At 54.2% G+C, this 15,136-nt stretch overlaps 1 protein-coding gene across 5 annotated transcripts; it reads right to left on the reverse strand.

Moving 5' to 3' along the window:
- Positions 1–3,502: 3,502 nt before the first annotated feature.
- Positions 3,503–13,455, reverse strand: FAM3A (FAM3 metabolism regulating signaling molecule A). 5 transcript variants are annotated; one of them, XR_010125498.1, is made up of 11 exons: positions 13,103–13,450; positions 12,953–13,005; positions 10,021–10,134; positions 9,075–9,098; positions 5,799–5,922; positions 5,615–5,673; positions 5,147–5,197; positions 4,743–4,827; positions 4,540–4,666; positions 3,986–4,243; positions 3,503–3,688 (listed from the first exon to the last, which is right to left on the reverse strand). XR_010125498.1 is itself a non-coding variant. In XM_054472173.2 (10 exons), the coding sequence occupies exons 2-10, from the start codon at positions 12,963–12,965 to the stop codon at positions 4,148–4,150; spliced, it is 693 nt and encodes a 230-aa protein (XP_054328148.1). In that variant the 5' UTR covers positions 12,966–13,005; positions 13,103–13,455; the 3' UTR covers positions 3,503–4,147. The 5 variants fall into 5 exon arrangements, 3 of the variants coding, with proteins under 3 accessions (XP_054328148.1, XP_054328150.1, XP_054328151.1); XM_054472173.2 differs by having other exon boundaries at positions 3,503–4,243; positions 13,103–13,455; XR_008497133.2 differs by lacking the exon at positions 10,021–10,134 and having other exon boundaries at positions 12,953–13,452.
- Between the last annotated feature and the right edge of the window lie 1,681 nt (positions 13,456–15,136).

Consider the following 15,136-nt stretch of genomic DNA (forward strand, 5'->3'; position numbering starts at 1 on the left):
TCACTGTGGCTCACTACAGTGATCCTGGACCAGTTCAGGCCCTTGGTGAATGTTTAGTGAACAAATGAGCTGAAGGAACAAATGGAGGAAGGCTGGGCAATCACAGCAGTTGCTGGAGAAGTGTCAGGGAGCCCAAGCCCCTCCCAGCCTGGCAGTATAGACACTCCGTGAGCTTCCGTTTCATTTAGGGGCAAGCTGGTAACCTTGTGGAATTGTACTTATCTGGCTTGTAGTCTTGCTGCACCGGGAAGTCTCCTATCCCCACTAGGGACCTTTACTTTTTTGTACAGTGGGGGCAATGGCCACACTTACTGGCTAGGGTTGTGGTGAGGTGTTACCTATGGTATAACTGAGGTATTGATGCAAGAAGGAAGTTGAGATTTGTGTCAACATATGGGACATGTGGGTACAGATGAGACAGCACTGGTCACATGTCGATCACTGGAGGGATGAGCACATCAGAGTTGATGACAGTCATCTGTTGGTATCCGATAGGTATTTGTTCCAGGGCACCCTATAGCTGCCAAAGTCCAGGGATGCTCAAGTCCCTGATATAAAATGGATACATTATAGTTATACATATTCCCGTAGATGTTTTTTTCTTTTGAGATGGAGTCTCGCTCTGTCACCCAGGCTGGAGTGCAGTGGTGCAATCTCAGCTCACTGTAAGCTCTGCCTCCCGGGTTCAAGCGATTCTCCTGCTTCAGCCTCCCGAGTAGCTGGGACTACAGGCACCCGCCACCACGCTCAGCTAATTTTTTGTATTTTTAGTAGAGACGGGGTTTCACCATGTTAGCCAGGATGGTCTTGATCTTCTGACCTCTTGATCTCCTGACCTTGTGATCCGCCCACCTCAGCCTCTCAAAGTGCTGGGATTACAGGCGTGAGCCACTGTGCGCCCAGCTCTTTTTTCTTTTTTTTGAGACGGTGTGTCACTCTGTCGTCTAGGCTGGAGTGCAGTGGCGTGATCTCGGCTCACTGCAACCTCCACCTCCCAGGTTCAAGCGATTCTGCCTCAGCCTCCCAAGTAGCTGGGATCACAGGCATGCGCCAGCACGCCCGGCTAATTTTTGTGTTTTTAGTAGAGACAGGGTTTTACCATGTTGGCCAGGCTGGTCTGAAACTCCCGACTTCAGATTATCTGCCCACCTCGGTCTCCCAAAGTGCTGGGATTACAGGTGTGAGCCACCGTGCGCGGCCTGATTTTTTTTTTTTTTGAGACAAAGTCTCGCTCTGTCACCCTGGCTGGAGTGCATTGGCACAATCATGGCTCACTGCAGCCTCAACCTCCTGGACTGCAGCAATCTGCCTGCTTCAACCTCCATAAGTGCTGGGATTACAGACATGAGCCACCAAGCCTTGTCCCATAGAATCTAAACCATCTTTATTTATCATGCTTAATACAATGTAAATGCTATGCAAATAACTATTATACTGTATTGTGTGTTTCTTTTCTTTTTTTTTTTTTTTTTGATAGGATCTCACTCTGTTGCCCAGGCTGAAGTGCAGTGGTGTGATCTTGGCTCACTACATCCTTGACCTCCTGGGCTCAAGTAATCCTCCTGTCTCAGCCTCTCAAGTAGCTGGGACTATAGATGCGTGTCACCACGACTGGCTAATTTTATTTTTTTGTAGAGATGGGGTCTCGCTATTTTGCCTAGGCTGGTCTTGAATGCTTGGGCTCAAGTGATCTGCCCACCTTGGCCTCCCGAAGTGCTGGGTTATAAGGCATGAGCCACTGTGCCAGCCTACACTGTATTTTTTTTTTTTTTTTTTGAGACGAAGTTTTGCTTTTGTTGCCCAGGCTGGAGTGCAGTGGCACAATCTTGGCTCACTGCAACTTCTGCCTCCCGAGTTCAAGTGATTCTCCTGCCTCAGCCTCCTAAGTAGCTGGGATTATAGGCGCCTGCCACCACGCCCGGCTAATTTTTTTTTTGAGACGGGAGTCGCGCTCTGTCACCCAGGCTGGAGTGCAGTCGTGCGATCGCAGCTCACTGCAAGCTCTGCCTCCCAGGTTCACGCCATTCTCCTGCCTCAGCCTCCTGAGTAGCTGGGACTACAGGCGCCTGCCACCACGCCCGGCTAATTTTTTGTATTTCTTAGTAGAGACGGGGTTTCACCGTGTTAGCAAGGATGGTCTCGATCTCCTCACCTCGTGATCCACCTGCCTCGGCCTCCCAAAGTGCTGGGATTATACCACGCCCAGCCACTGTATTGTTTTTCACTTGTACTATTTTTTATTCGTGTATTTTTATTTTTTCCAAATATTTCCAATCTGTGGTTGGTTGAATCTGTGGACATTTTATTCTTGTATTTTTATTTTTTCCAAATATTTCCAATCTGTGTTTGGTTGAATCTGTGGACATGGAACCCCCATGGATATGAAGGGCCGATTGTATGCTAGTCTGTCTCCTGGAGATGTTTGCAATTTTCCATAGCAAGTCTAAAGAGTGAAGTGTGTATGATCCTGCAGTGGATCCATCATTACACATTTTTGTCCAAACCCATCGAACGTCCAACAGCAAAGTGAAGCCTCATGTGAGCACCGATGCTGGTTCACTGACAGCAACAGATGGGAAGCTGGGGGCTGGCAGGGGGCACACAGGAACTCTGACCTTTTCACTCAGTTTTGCTGTGAACCTAAAATGGCTCTAAGAAAGAAAGTTTACAAAAAAAAAAAAAAAAAAAGGAATACACGTAGAAAGTTCCTGGTGCAGAGGCAGGACTGGGTGTTTGCTGTGTGACCTTTTCAGTCCTGGCATCACCATCGTTTCCTCCCTGGTGAGCCGCTCCTCCAGGGCACCCCTGTGCCTCCAACCCCACATGTGCCTGCTCCAGAAGCACTTTTGTCTTCTGAGGCTCTGTCTGTGCTCTGCACTCTTCCTGGGATTGGCTCTTAAGTCCATCGCCCCTAATGTGGCCCCATGAAGGATACCACAGTGCCTCCCATCTAGGAACTGCCTTCTCTCCTTTCGCTGAACTCAGACTGCTTCTGGGCCTCTGGATTTGATATTCCAGCAAAATTGCTTCTAATTTGCTGGCTCTCGCTTAGCAAAGGGAGGTATTAACCGTAACCTGGGAGAGACGCAAAAAGCCCAAGTGACTCGACCCCTCACAACTCTGACTTCAAAGGCAGCCGAAGTCTGTGGGCGACATGTGCTCTTGGATGATGATGGGGTGTGTTGGAGGGGGGGAGGCCTGGGCTGGTGTTAATCCCTGTCCCTGTCCATACAGGCCTGCACTGGGTCAGAGGGAGTTGTTGAGTTTCCTGTAGCCCCTGAATGTGGAATCTTCTCTGCCAGACAAAAAGTCCCACCGCTCTGTTCACTGCTTGAGTCACATCTCAGTCGCAGCGGGCCTGTTGGTGGCAGGAGCCCTGGAGACAAAAGGCTGTCTGCTAGGGCTGTGGGAGCAGGTTGGTTAAGACTCTGGAATCTGTCCTCCTGCACCCCAGAGGACATCGCCACCCCTGACTCCGCACTGACAACAGCGTCTGAAGGCATTTCTTCTGTGGGTCCATCACTTTATTAAGGGGTCATCTAGAAGGTGGGCCCCCTGACAAACCGCGGGACTGTGATCGGGCTCCAGCTACTTCACCACCCCGGGCCAGCCTGCTCCAGGGGTCCCTTCCTGCTGAGAGCAGGCAAGAGGCAGTCAGGCTCATGAAGCAGCCACCGGGTTTGGCTCACTGGAAGGAATCACATTGGAAACATGTTTAGCCCGCAGTGCAGAGTGACTCCAGAAGGGAGAGGTTCTGGAAGACGCCCCAACCTGCCGGGCTGCTCCCAGAGTTGCACAGTGAGGGGCAGGCACCCAGGGCCATTCCAGGACTCAGGATGGGGACAGAGATGGCGTGAGGAATGGAGGAGGACAGGGAGATGGGCTGACCGGGGGGAACAGTGTTACGAAAAGGAGGCGGGTACCCTGGGCTCCCATGACAAAGTGCGGCAGGGCTAGCCCCCGCAGCCCCCATAGCCCCCACCACCTTGAGACCACGTTCTGGTCACTGCCTCGGAGCCCCGATGTGTTGGGGCCAGGGAGCGCTCCTGCCCAGGCATGGGGTGTGGGCCTCAGCCTCTGTCCGCCCGGCAGCACGCGTGCCTCCCTTGGTCTGGCCTCCCTCGGCCTGGTCCTGGCGCTGGCCGTGCTAGCTGGCCGTGCTTCTCCGCGGGATGCAGCCTTCCATCTCCAGCGCCTCAGGCCAGCCTTCGTACTTGTTGGTGTGCTTACTGTTCTTCACGTGCTGCGGGGAGGGGAGCAGAAAGTCATGACCTTGGCCCTCAGGGACAGGGGACAGGAGTGGACCAGGACCCAGGCTGTCAGTCAACTGTGCTGTGTTGGCCAAAGGCGCACTCTCAGGGCACTTGGTCCCTCCACCCATCCCAGGGAAACATGGCATCAGCTGCACTGGCCCACCCCTCATAGCTGCACTGGGGACGGTCCCCTGCTGGGGCGTGAGCAGCTGGGGAGCCTCGTTGCATGCAGGCAGAAGGGGCGACGGGCTGCCCTGGTGGGGGTGATGCCAGGCACCCACCATACCTGCTCGAAGGGGCTCTTGTTCTGCACACCTTTGGCCCCGACAAACACCCAGCTGTCCCGGAAGGCCAGCTCCTTGGCGTTCCTGCTGCCCAGCTCACTGAAGAGCTTTCTGGTCTCTTCATTCATCCTGCAGCATGGGAGGAAGAGGTGTCAGCTGTCGCTGCAGAAGGGCAAGGCTGAGGCTGGCCTCCCCAAGCACCTACTTGGTGGCAGGGTCGTCGTAGGATGCCACGAACACCAGGGTGCCTTCATGCAGTGGCCGAATAAACTTCAACAGGTCGTTGACATCTGGGGGGGCAGGTGCCACGGAACAGGGGTCATCAGGCACCACTGAGCACCCTCCCACCAGCTCATTCTCCAAACAAGGAAACAGAAGTAGGGATTGGGCCTGGGGACAGGCCCGCCAAGGGACAGACTGGTGTAGGAAGCTGAGGTATCCCCGTGACCTCCCACAGCCTCTAGACCAAGCTGGCGATGTCCCTGTCCTCTCTGAACCCAAGGAGGTGACTGAGAAGCCCCAAGTACAGACAAAGAGAGCAGTGTCTCAGGGGAGCTGCCCAGGTCATTTTGCTACAGTCAAAATGCAAGATGCTGTGCTGCAACTCACCTCCGGCCCACATGTCAAAGGCCCGGGCCTCGATGAGCTCGCCGCTGACCCCTGTATCAGGAGGGAGGGGCCCTGCTGGGTGAGCCAGGCCAGCCTCAGGGCACAGCAGGTGGGTAGCACCGGGGGGCAGCCCTTCTGGAAGCTTTCAAACAGTCCCCCAATATTCATCCATTTGTTCAGGCAGCTGCATCCCACCTCAAGCCGTGGTGCCTCTGGCATTTGAGGCCCTCCGGGGGCTCTCCATAAAGCACCCTCAACCTCCCAGAACCTTCCCTAGTTCTTTATTTCCATCATGCTTTTTTCTTCATTGGGTCACTCCTCTGTGGAGCCTTGGGCTTGCACAGACTCCTTCCCAGGCCTCCCTGGGAGAACTTGAATGGGAGGGGAAGGGAGGGCAAACACCCAGAGGCCTCCTGGGGAGGGAGCAGGGAAGGAGGGCGGCAGGCCACGCTCAGCCAGGGGCCTCACCGTTCACCAGGGCGATGTTCAGCCCGCGGCCCACGTTGTCCTTGACGCTGCTCATCAGCCTAGTTGGGTGGGGTGGGGGGGACGGGAAGATCCCATATGGGCACATCTGCTCCATTCTCCCTTGCAGACCCGGCCCTGGATCCCCCACTCCCTCCCTGATCCCCATTCACCCCAGGGAGCTCACATCTTGTCCTCGAGGCAGATCTTGGGCCCAATGACGTTGGCGGCCCCGCTGACCACACGGAAGGCCAGGTGCTCCTCAGGACACGGCTGGGGCAGGCCACACTTGTACTTCCTGGCCCGTGGCGCTGGGCAGGGATAGCAGGTGTTATCCATGGGCCTGGCCCTGAGGTCACCTGAGATCTGAAGGGGAGGTCAGGACCAGCACACATGGTAGAACAAGTGACCACAGAGCAGGACACAAGTAGGGGGATGTGGCTCAGGCCAAGGCTGGGGACACTTCCATACTCCGTGTCCTACTGGTGAGGCCACAGGGACCCAAGACAGAAGGATTTTCTGTTACCGGTGGGAGAAAAGAAAGGATGCTGAGGGCTGGCCTGGGCCACTGCACAGCCAGGAACAAAGCAGGGGTGAAGTAAGTCAGGCTGGGGGTCTAGCTGCATGGATGAGGCCAACCAGAGCAAAGGCAGTGTGGCAGGGGGTAGTGTGGCAGGGGGTGCAGGTGTCTCCCGATTTTGATGGGGGTTGGTTGGGAGGACTGGAGCAGGATGGCTTCTATTATGGGTTGAATTCTGTCCCCTTAAGGTATGTTGAAGTTCTAATCTCTTGTACTTCAGAATGTGATATTTGCAAATAGGGCCTTTGCAGTTCAGATGGGGTCATACTGGAGTAGGTTGGGTCCTTAATGCAACATGACTGATGTCCTTATAAGAACAGAAGTGACAAAGACACACAGAGGGAAGACAGCCATGGTACAGTGGAGGAAGAGACAGGAGTGACACAGCCAGAGGCCAAGGTATGCCTGGGGCCACTGGAACCTGGGGAGGTCAGGAAGGACCCTCCTGTAGAACTTTCAGGGTGAGTGCCGCCCTGCTGACACCTTGATTTCAGACTTCTGGCTTTCAGAATAGGGAGAGAATCCATTTCTGTTGTTTAAGCCACCCAGTTGAAATGGCAGTTCCAGGAAATGGATACAGGTTTTGGCACCAGAAGTGTGGTGCTTAGGTAACAAATACCTAAAAATGTGGAAATGGCTTTGGAACTGGGTAGTCAGTAGAGGCTTGTCTTAGTCCATTTGCTGCTGCCGTAACAGAATACCACAGACTGGGTAACAGATTCATTTGGCTCATGGTTCTGGAGGCTGGGAAGTCCAAAAGCATGGCACTGGCATCTGGTGAGGGTCATCCCATGGCAGAAAGGTGGAAGGTGGAAGCAAACGTATGAGACACAGGAAAAAAGGGGGCTGAACTTCAAGGTAACTAACTCGCCCATAATAATGGCATTCATCCATTCATGAGGGCAGAGCCCTCATGACCTAACTACCTCAGAAAGGCCCTCCTCTCATTGTCAATATATTGACAAATTTCAACATGAGTTTTGTAGACATTTAAACCACATCAAGGCTATAGAAGTTTGAGGTACATGTTAGAAAAGGTCTGAATTGCCTTTAAGAGACTGTTGGTAGGAGTATGGATGTTAAAGGTAATTCTGGTGAGAGGAGGGGAGAGCAATAGAGACAGCCTCTGTGGTCTTAGAGAATACAAATATCATCATGAACAGAACGTTGCTAGAAACATGAATGTTAAAGGTGCTTTTGGGTTGGGTGTGGTGATTCACGCATGTGATCCCAGCACCTTGGGAGGCCAAGGCAGGAGCGTCACTTGAGGCCAGGTGATCAAGACCAGCCTGGGCAACATAGTGAGACCCCGTCTCTACAAAAAATACAAAATAAGCTGGGTGTGGTGGTGCATGCCTGTAATCCCAGCTACTCAGGAGGCTGAGGCAGGAGAATCACTTGAGCTACGATTGCGCCACTGCCCTCCAGCCTGGGTGAGAGAGCAAGACCCTGTCTCAATACATTCAAAAAATAAATAATAAAAAATAAAACATTAGCTGGGTGTGGTGGCATATGCCTGTAGTCGCAGCTACTTGGGAGACTGAGGTGAGAGGATCGCTTGAGCCCAGGAGTTTGAGGTTACAGTGCACTGGGATGATACCACTGAACTCCAGCCTGAGCAACAGAGTAAGACCTCTGTCTCTACAAAGAAAAAAAAAGGTGCTTTTGGTTATAAAGGAACTTGGCCCAGATGTGGTGGCTCACGCCTATAATCCCAGCACTTTGGGGGGCCAAGGCGGGAGGATCACTTGAGGTCAGGAATTTGAGACCAGCCTGACCAACACGGTGAAACCCCATCTCTACTAAATATGAAAATTAGTTGGGTGTGGTGGCGGGTGCCTGTAATCTCAGCTAATCAGGAGGCTGAGGTGGGAGAATCGCTTGAACCCGGGAGGCGGAGGTTGCAGTGAACCAAGATCGCTCCACTGCACTCCAGCCTGGGTGACAGAGCAAGACTCCGTCTCAAAAAAAAAAAAAAAAAAGAACTTGGTTGAATTGTGTTCTAGTGTTTTGTCGAAAGGAGAATGTGTAAGTGCTGGGTGCTGAACTTGGATATTCAGCTGAGGAGATTTCCAAGCAGTGTTGAGAGCGTAGCCTGACTTCTCCTTGCTGCTTATAGTAAAATGTGAGAGACATAAGGAAGAAACTGTTGAGCACAAAGGAGCCAGAAAGCGAAGATGTGGAAAATTCTCGGCCTAATCATATTACAAAAACTGCAAAAGTGTCCCCTGGACAGAACAGCAAGGCTGTTCAAGCGTTTGCCCCAGAGCTGAGGTATGTGACTTGTGGGTCCACTCAACCCTTTCAGCAGAAATCTACAATGAAGATGGGGTTACCTAGGAAGCGTCTGTGGGAAAACTCTCTGATTTTATAGCTTGGGCCTCTATAACTTGCACAAGACACCAACAAGGCTCTTGAGAATCTGACACCAGCAGAAACACTGCCGGCCTGGAGTGAAGGGGGCAGAGATGAGATGAAGGGAAGGAAGGGTGGCCCCGAGGGTGGGGCTGTTTCCTGTTTCAGAGCATGGGGTCATTCCAGCAGGCCCAGAAGAAAGAATCTCAGGCCACAGAGGATTCCCCTCAGGCCTTGAAACCAAATGAATTTTGCCCTGCTGGGCTTTGGACTTGCTTGGGACGGGTGACCTCTTTCTTCCTTCCAAGTTGCCCTTTTGCAGTGGGAGTATCTATCCTAGGCCTGCCCCACCGTCATATTCTGGCAGGAAGTAACTAACTTGTTTTCTAGGTTTACAGTGGCAAGCAGCCCCCGTGGACCACGACAGCTGGTTTGGGGAGGAATAACTGGAAAACTGAAGCCCTACAGGACTGGGGGCAGGCAGGGACGTCACAAAGGGGAGGAGCAGGGAGGTGACAGGGGCCTTACCTGCAGTCACTGAGCTCTCTGGACCTGTGGATACAGAGTGGTTTCTGTTAGTGTGGAGCCTCCCAGGGCCTGTGGCAGGGCAGCCTGGCCCTCCTTACACCGCGAAGTGTAGACACAGGCAGTCAGGCTCAGGGGCCGGGGGCTAAGCCAGGCCGACCTTGGCATGCTTACTGCTCAAGTGTAAGTCATGTTCAGATGAAAAACTCCCTACTCCAGGAACAGGGGGAAATGGAATTAGAAAAACTACTTAGCTGACCTGGCCGGGCATAGTGGCTCATGCCTGTAGCACTTTGGGAGGCTGAGGCGGGTAGAATGCTTGAGCCCAGGAGTTTGAGACCAGCCTGGGCAACATGGTGAAACCCCATCTCTACTAAAAATACCAAAAAAAAAAAAAAAAAAAAAAATACTAATAATTAGCTGGGTTTGGTGGTGCGCACCTGTAGTCTCAGCTACTCGGGAGGCTGAGGCACTAGAATCGCTTGAACCCAGGAGGTAGAGGTTGCAGTGAACCGAGATCACACCACTGCACTCCAGCCTGGGAGACAAAGTGAGACACTGTCTCAAACAAACAAACAAAAAAGTACTTAGGTGACCTATTACCAGTCAACAAGGTGTAGAGTCCCCTCTCCATCTCAGAGCCTGCAGGGAGCAACCGGGGCATCGCTCCCCATGTTCAGTGGAAGCTCCCTGCCCCTTACTCTGGCTCTACTGACTCCAGTTGGGCATAGAATTCTAGTGATCAGGTATTGGCTTTCCTAGATGAAACAACCGGGTGTTGGGGGAGGCTGTGCCTGATGCCAGGAGACAGACTGGGGACAGCCAAAGGTAGCCTGCCAGGGAGGAGATAGAAAACCCAAGTCAACCCCAAACCCAGAGCCTCAACCACAGGCCCAGGTGGCCACCTTGGTGGCCTCCAGAGAAGGATAAGGTGGGGTCCCACACTCACTGGTGAAGAGTTGCTGGATGCGAGGAAAGCCACTGCCAGGCCCACCCAGGAGGATGCTGACCACGATCCATGTGAGACCCACACTGACGACTAGGGCCACAATGCGGAGAGGGCCTGGAGGCAGGATAGACACAGGGTGGGGTCACCTCAGATACCAGCGAACCTCAGAATGACCCCATAGCCTTGCATGACTGGATCTCCCCTGCCACTTGGGAAGAAGTGGCTGGAGGACAAGGAGGTGGAGACCTGTTGCCTTCCACCAGGCCTGAGAGGGAGACTTGAGCTCCCTGGCAGGTGGAAGAAGGAAATTGAGTTCAAATCCCAAGGCTGCTGGGTTTGGTTCTCCCTGGCGGGTCTGGGAGGGGGCCTTCCAGAACTCTCTGCTCGAGAAGGGCTCCAGCCCTCTTTCCAAGAACCCCCTCAACTTCCTGCCTCTGAAACCACCAATGTATTTGGGCATCCACCTGCCCCTCCTTTCCTCCTTTTCTGAGGGAGAAGGGTCCCTACTCCCTTTTAAGATCAGTCCCGGCTGGGCGCAGTGGCTCACGCCTGTAATCCCAGAACTTTAGGAGGCCGAGGCGGGTAGATCATGAGGTCAGGTGTTCGAGACCAGCCTGACAAAGATGGTGAAACCCGGCCTCTACAGAAAATACAAAAATTAGCCAGGCATGGTGGCACGCGCCTGTAATCCCAGCTACTCAGGAGGCTGAGGCAGGAGAATCAGTTGAACCTGGGTGGCGGAGGTTGCAGTTAGTCGAGACCATGCCACTGTACTCCAGCCTGGCGACAGAGTGAGACTCTGTCTCAAAACCAAAACCAAACCAAAACAAAACAAAAACAACAACAGTCCCGTCATCTGCTGGGACCTGGATTGCAAGCTCCCCAGCCTTCTCTGATTTCTTGAAATAGTGATCACTCTCTCTAGCTCACCCTTTCTCCTGTATTTTCAACATCTCCAATGTTAAGGAAGCAAAGAAAACACTCTTCTTCAAAACCACATCCCCATCCTCTTTCCCCTAACCTTTCTTTTCCCTGTCAACCCCCTCAAAAGTCATCTATACTCATTCCATCATCTCACCTCCTACTGCCTCCCACTCTACTCCAGTCTGGCTTGGCTTCCACCACCTCACCAAATCAGCTTGTTGCCAAGGCTGCTGATGACCTTTGTGGTGTCACCATCCCTGGTGACCTGTCAGTCCTGATCTTCCTTAACCTCTCAGTGGGCTGCCCATGTCCTCCTGACAGAAGCACTCACTTCTCTGCTGGCTTTCCGGACAGCACACTCTCCTGACCCAAACTCTCTGGACACTCCTTATTCTCCTTAGTTAGATCGTCTCCTCTACCCTCCCCTTAAAAGCTGGACTTTCCCAGGCTTCCATCTCAGGCTGCCTTCTGGTCCCTACCTGTAGTGTCTTTTTATTTTTTTATTTTTGAGACGGACTCTTGCTCTTGCCCCCCAGGCTGGAGTGCAATGGCGTGATCTCAGCTCACTGCAACATCCACCTCCTGGGTTCAAGCGATTCTCCTGCCTCAGCCTCCCGAGTAGCTGGGATTACAGGCGCGCACCACTGTGCCTGGCTAATTTTTTTTTTTTGAGACAGAGTCTTGCTCTGTCGCTCAGACTGGAGTGCAGTGGCGCGATCTCAGCTCACTGCAAGCTCCACCTCCCGGGTACACGCCATTCTCCTGCCTCAGCCTCCCTAGTAGCTGGGACTACAGGCGCCCGCCACCACGCCCGGCTAATTTTTTTGTATTTTTAGTAGAGACGGGGTTTCACCATGTTAGCCAGGATGGTCTTGATCTCCTGACCTCGTGATCCGCCTGCCTCGGCCTCCCAAAGTGCTGGGATTACAGGTGTGAGCCACCGCAGCCGGCCATGCCTGGCTAATTTTTGTCTTTTTAGTAGAGACGGGGTTTCACCATCTTGGCCAGACTGGTCTTGAACTCTTGACCTCAGGTGATCCACCCGCCTTGGCCTCCCAAAGTGTTGAGATTACAGACGTGAGCCACTGCGCCCAGCTGTCTTTATTTTTTTGAGACGGAGTCTCGCTCTGTCACCCAGGCTGGAGTTATGTGGTGGCGTGATCTCGGCTCACTGCAACCTCAGCCTCCCGGGTAGCTGGGATTACAGGCGCCCGCCACCATGCCCGGCTAATTTTTTTGTATTTTTTTAGTAGAGATGGGGATTCACCATGTTGGCCAGGCTGGTCTCGAACTCCTGACTTCAAGTGATCCTCCCACCTCGGCCTCCCAAAGTGCTAGGATTACAGGCGTGAGCCACTGCGCCTGGCCTGTAGTGTCTTTTTAGATGATGTCATCTACTCCCAGCTCTTTAATTAACCACCATGTGTCAGTGACTTCCTATTTTCTAGTTCCAGCCGTGGCCTCTCTTGAAACCACTCCCTGCCAGCTGGTTCCTCACTGGCCAGTTCCAGTTGGATATGTCCACAAAGTTACCACCTTAGCAAGTCTGAAGTCCAATTCCTGAATTCTTTCTACTCTCCACCCCGCCCCAACCTATCCCTCCCCAAGGATCTTCATCTTAGTTGTCCAGGTGACAGTAGGGCTGTCATCGGGTTCATGTCGAAGCCCACAGCGACTTTTGTCACTTCCCCTCTAAGACCACGCCTCTCCACCTGGACTGCCCACCTCCTCACTCTCACCACTCATTTTCCAAAAAGCAGCTTGTCTGCTACCTGCGTTGGGAGATACTGACTATACTAATCCTCATGTCATAGCTCTGGGAGCTGACGTCCTCAGAGGTGAAAGCATTTGGTTAAGGTCAAGGAATGAGTGTTTGTGCAGAGTCCTTCATTTCCAAAACCAAACCCAGTGGTTCACCCGGGCCTCTCCAGACACAGATGTCGCGACGCTGGGCCTCCAGCCAGGTGCCCTTTTCAAGTCCCTCCCGTTCGCTGTGGAAGCCACCCACCTGCCAACCTCATGTCCACTTCTCCTGCTGGGTTGGGACCGCCGGCAAGTGCACTGTTTGGGGGGAAAGCGGAAGAACAGGTTTGGGTGGGGGTCAGGGGCAAGCCTGTGCGGGACCCCTGCTGGGGGCGGGCGCGATCGGTGCTACGACCTGTTTGTCCAGCCGCCCGGCCAGGCAGGGCTCCTCGGAAACGCGCGGGGAAACCCTGCCTGGCCAGGAGGGGCCTCAGGAACCCGTTGGCTCACGATCTTGCCCACAGGAGCCTCCGGGGCTGGGACGAAGATGTGGTTCTCCTGGGCTCGGGCCGTTCCTCCGGGCCTGGGGGCTGGCGACGCGGGCCGGGCCGGAGATTTCTCTGGCCGTGGGGAGACGTGGGCTCGGTCAGGGAGGTTCCCTGTCAGGCCCGCCGACCCGCTCCGCCCGGGGAGAGGACGCAAGGTCGCGGCGCAGGGTGGCCAGGTAGGCCCGGCAATGGCGGCTAAAGGCGGGGCCACAGCCCGTTGGCCCCGCCCCCTACAGCAGCTGCGCCGTCTGGCTCCACGCAGGCCCCGCCTCCAGACCCGCCTGTACCGCTCGCGCTGGCCGCCGGATGGGACGGGCCTGAACCTGTCCCGCCCCTGGATTCCTCGTCGGCCCCCCCTCCGCAGTGCGTTCGGGCTGAACCCGCCGGCCGCCGAGTGGGAGGGGTCCACGTCGGTCCCGCCCCGGAAGTCTCCCCTAGGCCCTTTCTCGGGTGGGAGAGCCCTGCCTACCTAGGCTTGGAGGGCTGGGGCTGCGCTTGCGCCCTGAGGTCAGATTTCTGAGTCGTGGGAACACGCAGATGGATCTGGGGCAGAATTAGAACCTGTTCCAAAGTTGATCCATGCGGTTTGTAAAGGCAAGGGAGGTACAGAGGCGCAGATAGGGAAGACCGCAGGATCCAGCGTGAGCCTCTGGCTGCCTTTCCTTAGGGTCTGTTTTCTGTCCAGAAGCGCGTTCCTGCTGTCTCTCGTTATCACTTTTATAACGGGACGGGGCGTCTCAAACTATTTCGACATCCTCGAAAACTCTTGCCTGCTCCGCCTGCCTGATCTCTAACACCCTCCTCCTCAGAGCTGCTCAAGCTGTGTTGTTTACGCCACACCCCACCCTAAAAGCAGAGGAGAATAAAACTTTCGGGGGCAGTGGAGGGGGGAGTTTAGCGCTATAACCCGAGGCTTTCACAGCAAACCAGAATTTATTTTGAGGCCTCTCAGGTTCAGCTTTCAAGTCACGTGACTTTCGCTCCTCCACAACTCTTATTTTCACTTGAAAACAAGTGTGGCGTCGTGAATTCCCTAACAAAAGGAAAAAAGAAGGCCCTAGAAAGAGCGGTGCTTGGCTTTCCCAGCGGCTCCAAGCGGTGCCCGGCACCCAGTTGGCTGTGTGGACCTGGGGTGGTCTCCGGCCGCAGGCAGACACGGCCCTTCGGCCTTTCTCCAGTCACCCCAATTCTTCCTGACTGCCTGGCTCTCTCCCCTCCGCGCCTGCCCGCACGCTGCCCCCACCCCTGCCCGGGCTCCCTCTGCCCATGAGAACACGGGTCAAGCTCCCGTCCCTTCTGCCCTGCCCGCTGCCCCAAGTGCGCCCTGACCACCTACTGCGCTGGCATGGCCGGGGCCACCCTGACAGCTGATCCATCATCTGTCTGGAGGGCAGCAGCAGGGCCGAATGAGAACCACGGAAACCTCCCTGCCCTTTGACCCAACTTACGGGAATCTCCTACCCTTAGGGAAACAATGCAAAATATAGAGAAAGTTTATAGAGCCGGGCATGGGAGAGCCCTGGTTAGAATCCGGCAGTTTCTATACTGGAGTACGCAACAGGGTCAAGGTCCCTTTCAGCTGCCTGCTGCTGGAGCCAGGGCTTTGCATTTGCGTTTTGTCATGGAATTTGACAGCCTCTCAAGTAATTATGGTAACGAATCTTGGGCTCCATGCCCTCCTCAGGGGGGCCCAGTAGAAGAAGCTCCAGGTTACTCACACCCTTGAGCTGCCAGCCGGTGTTTCTTCAAGGACAACATTTACATGTTGTTCAGAGCAGGCATTTATGAAAGGTTGCTTTAATGAGTCCCCCTGAGCATTCCCAGACAACTCTCCCTTCCTCGCGGACACCACGTGGGTGATGGGCCAGAGGCCTGGGATTCAGTTCCACGTCTTCCGTGCT

This window comes from Pongo pygmaeus, chromosome X, assembly GCF_028885625.2.
Source record: "Pongo pygmaeus isolate AG05252 chromosome X, NHGRI_mPonPyg2-v2.0_pri, whole genome shotgun sequence".
NCBI lineage: Eukaryota > Metazoa > Chordata > Mammalia > Primates > Hominidae > Pongo > Pongo pygmaeus.

Coding starts and splice junctions, on each gene's coding strand:
- FAM3A (XM_054472173.2), bottom strand. Junction 5,674..5,798: donor ATCTGCCTCGAGGACAAGAT/GTGAGCTCCCTG, acceptor CCACCCAACTAG/GCTGATGAGCAGCGTCAAGG. Junction 4,828..5,146: donor CTTTGACATGTGGGCCGGAG/GTGAGTTGCAGC, acceptor CTGCCCCCCCAG/ATGTCAACGACCTGTTGAAG.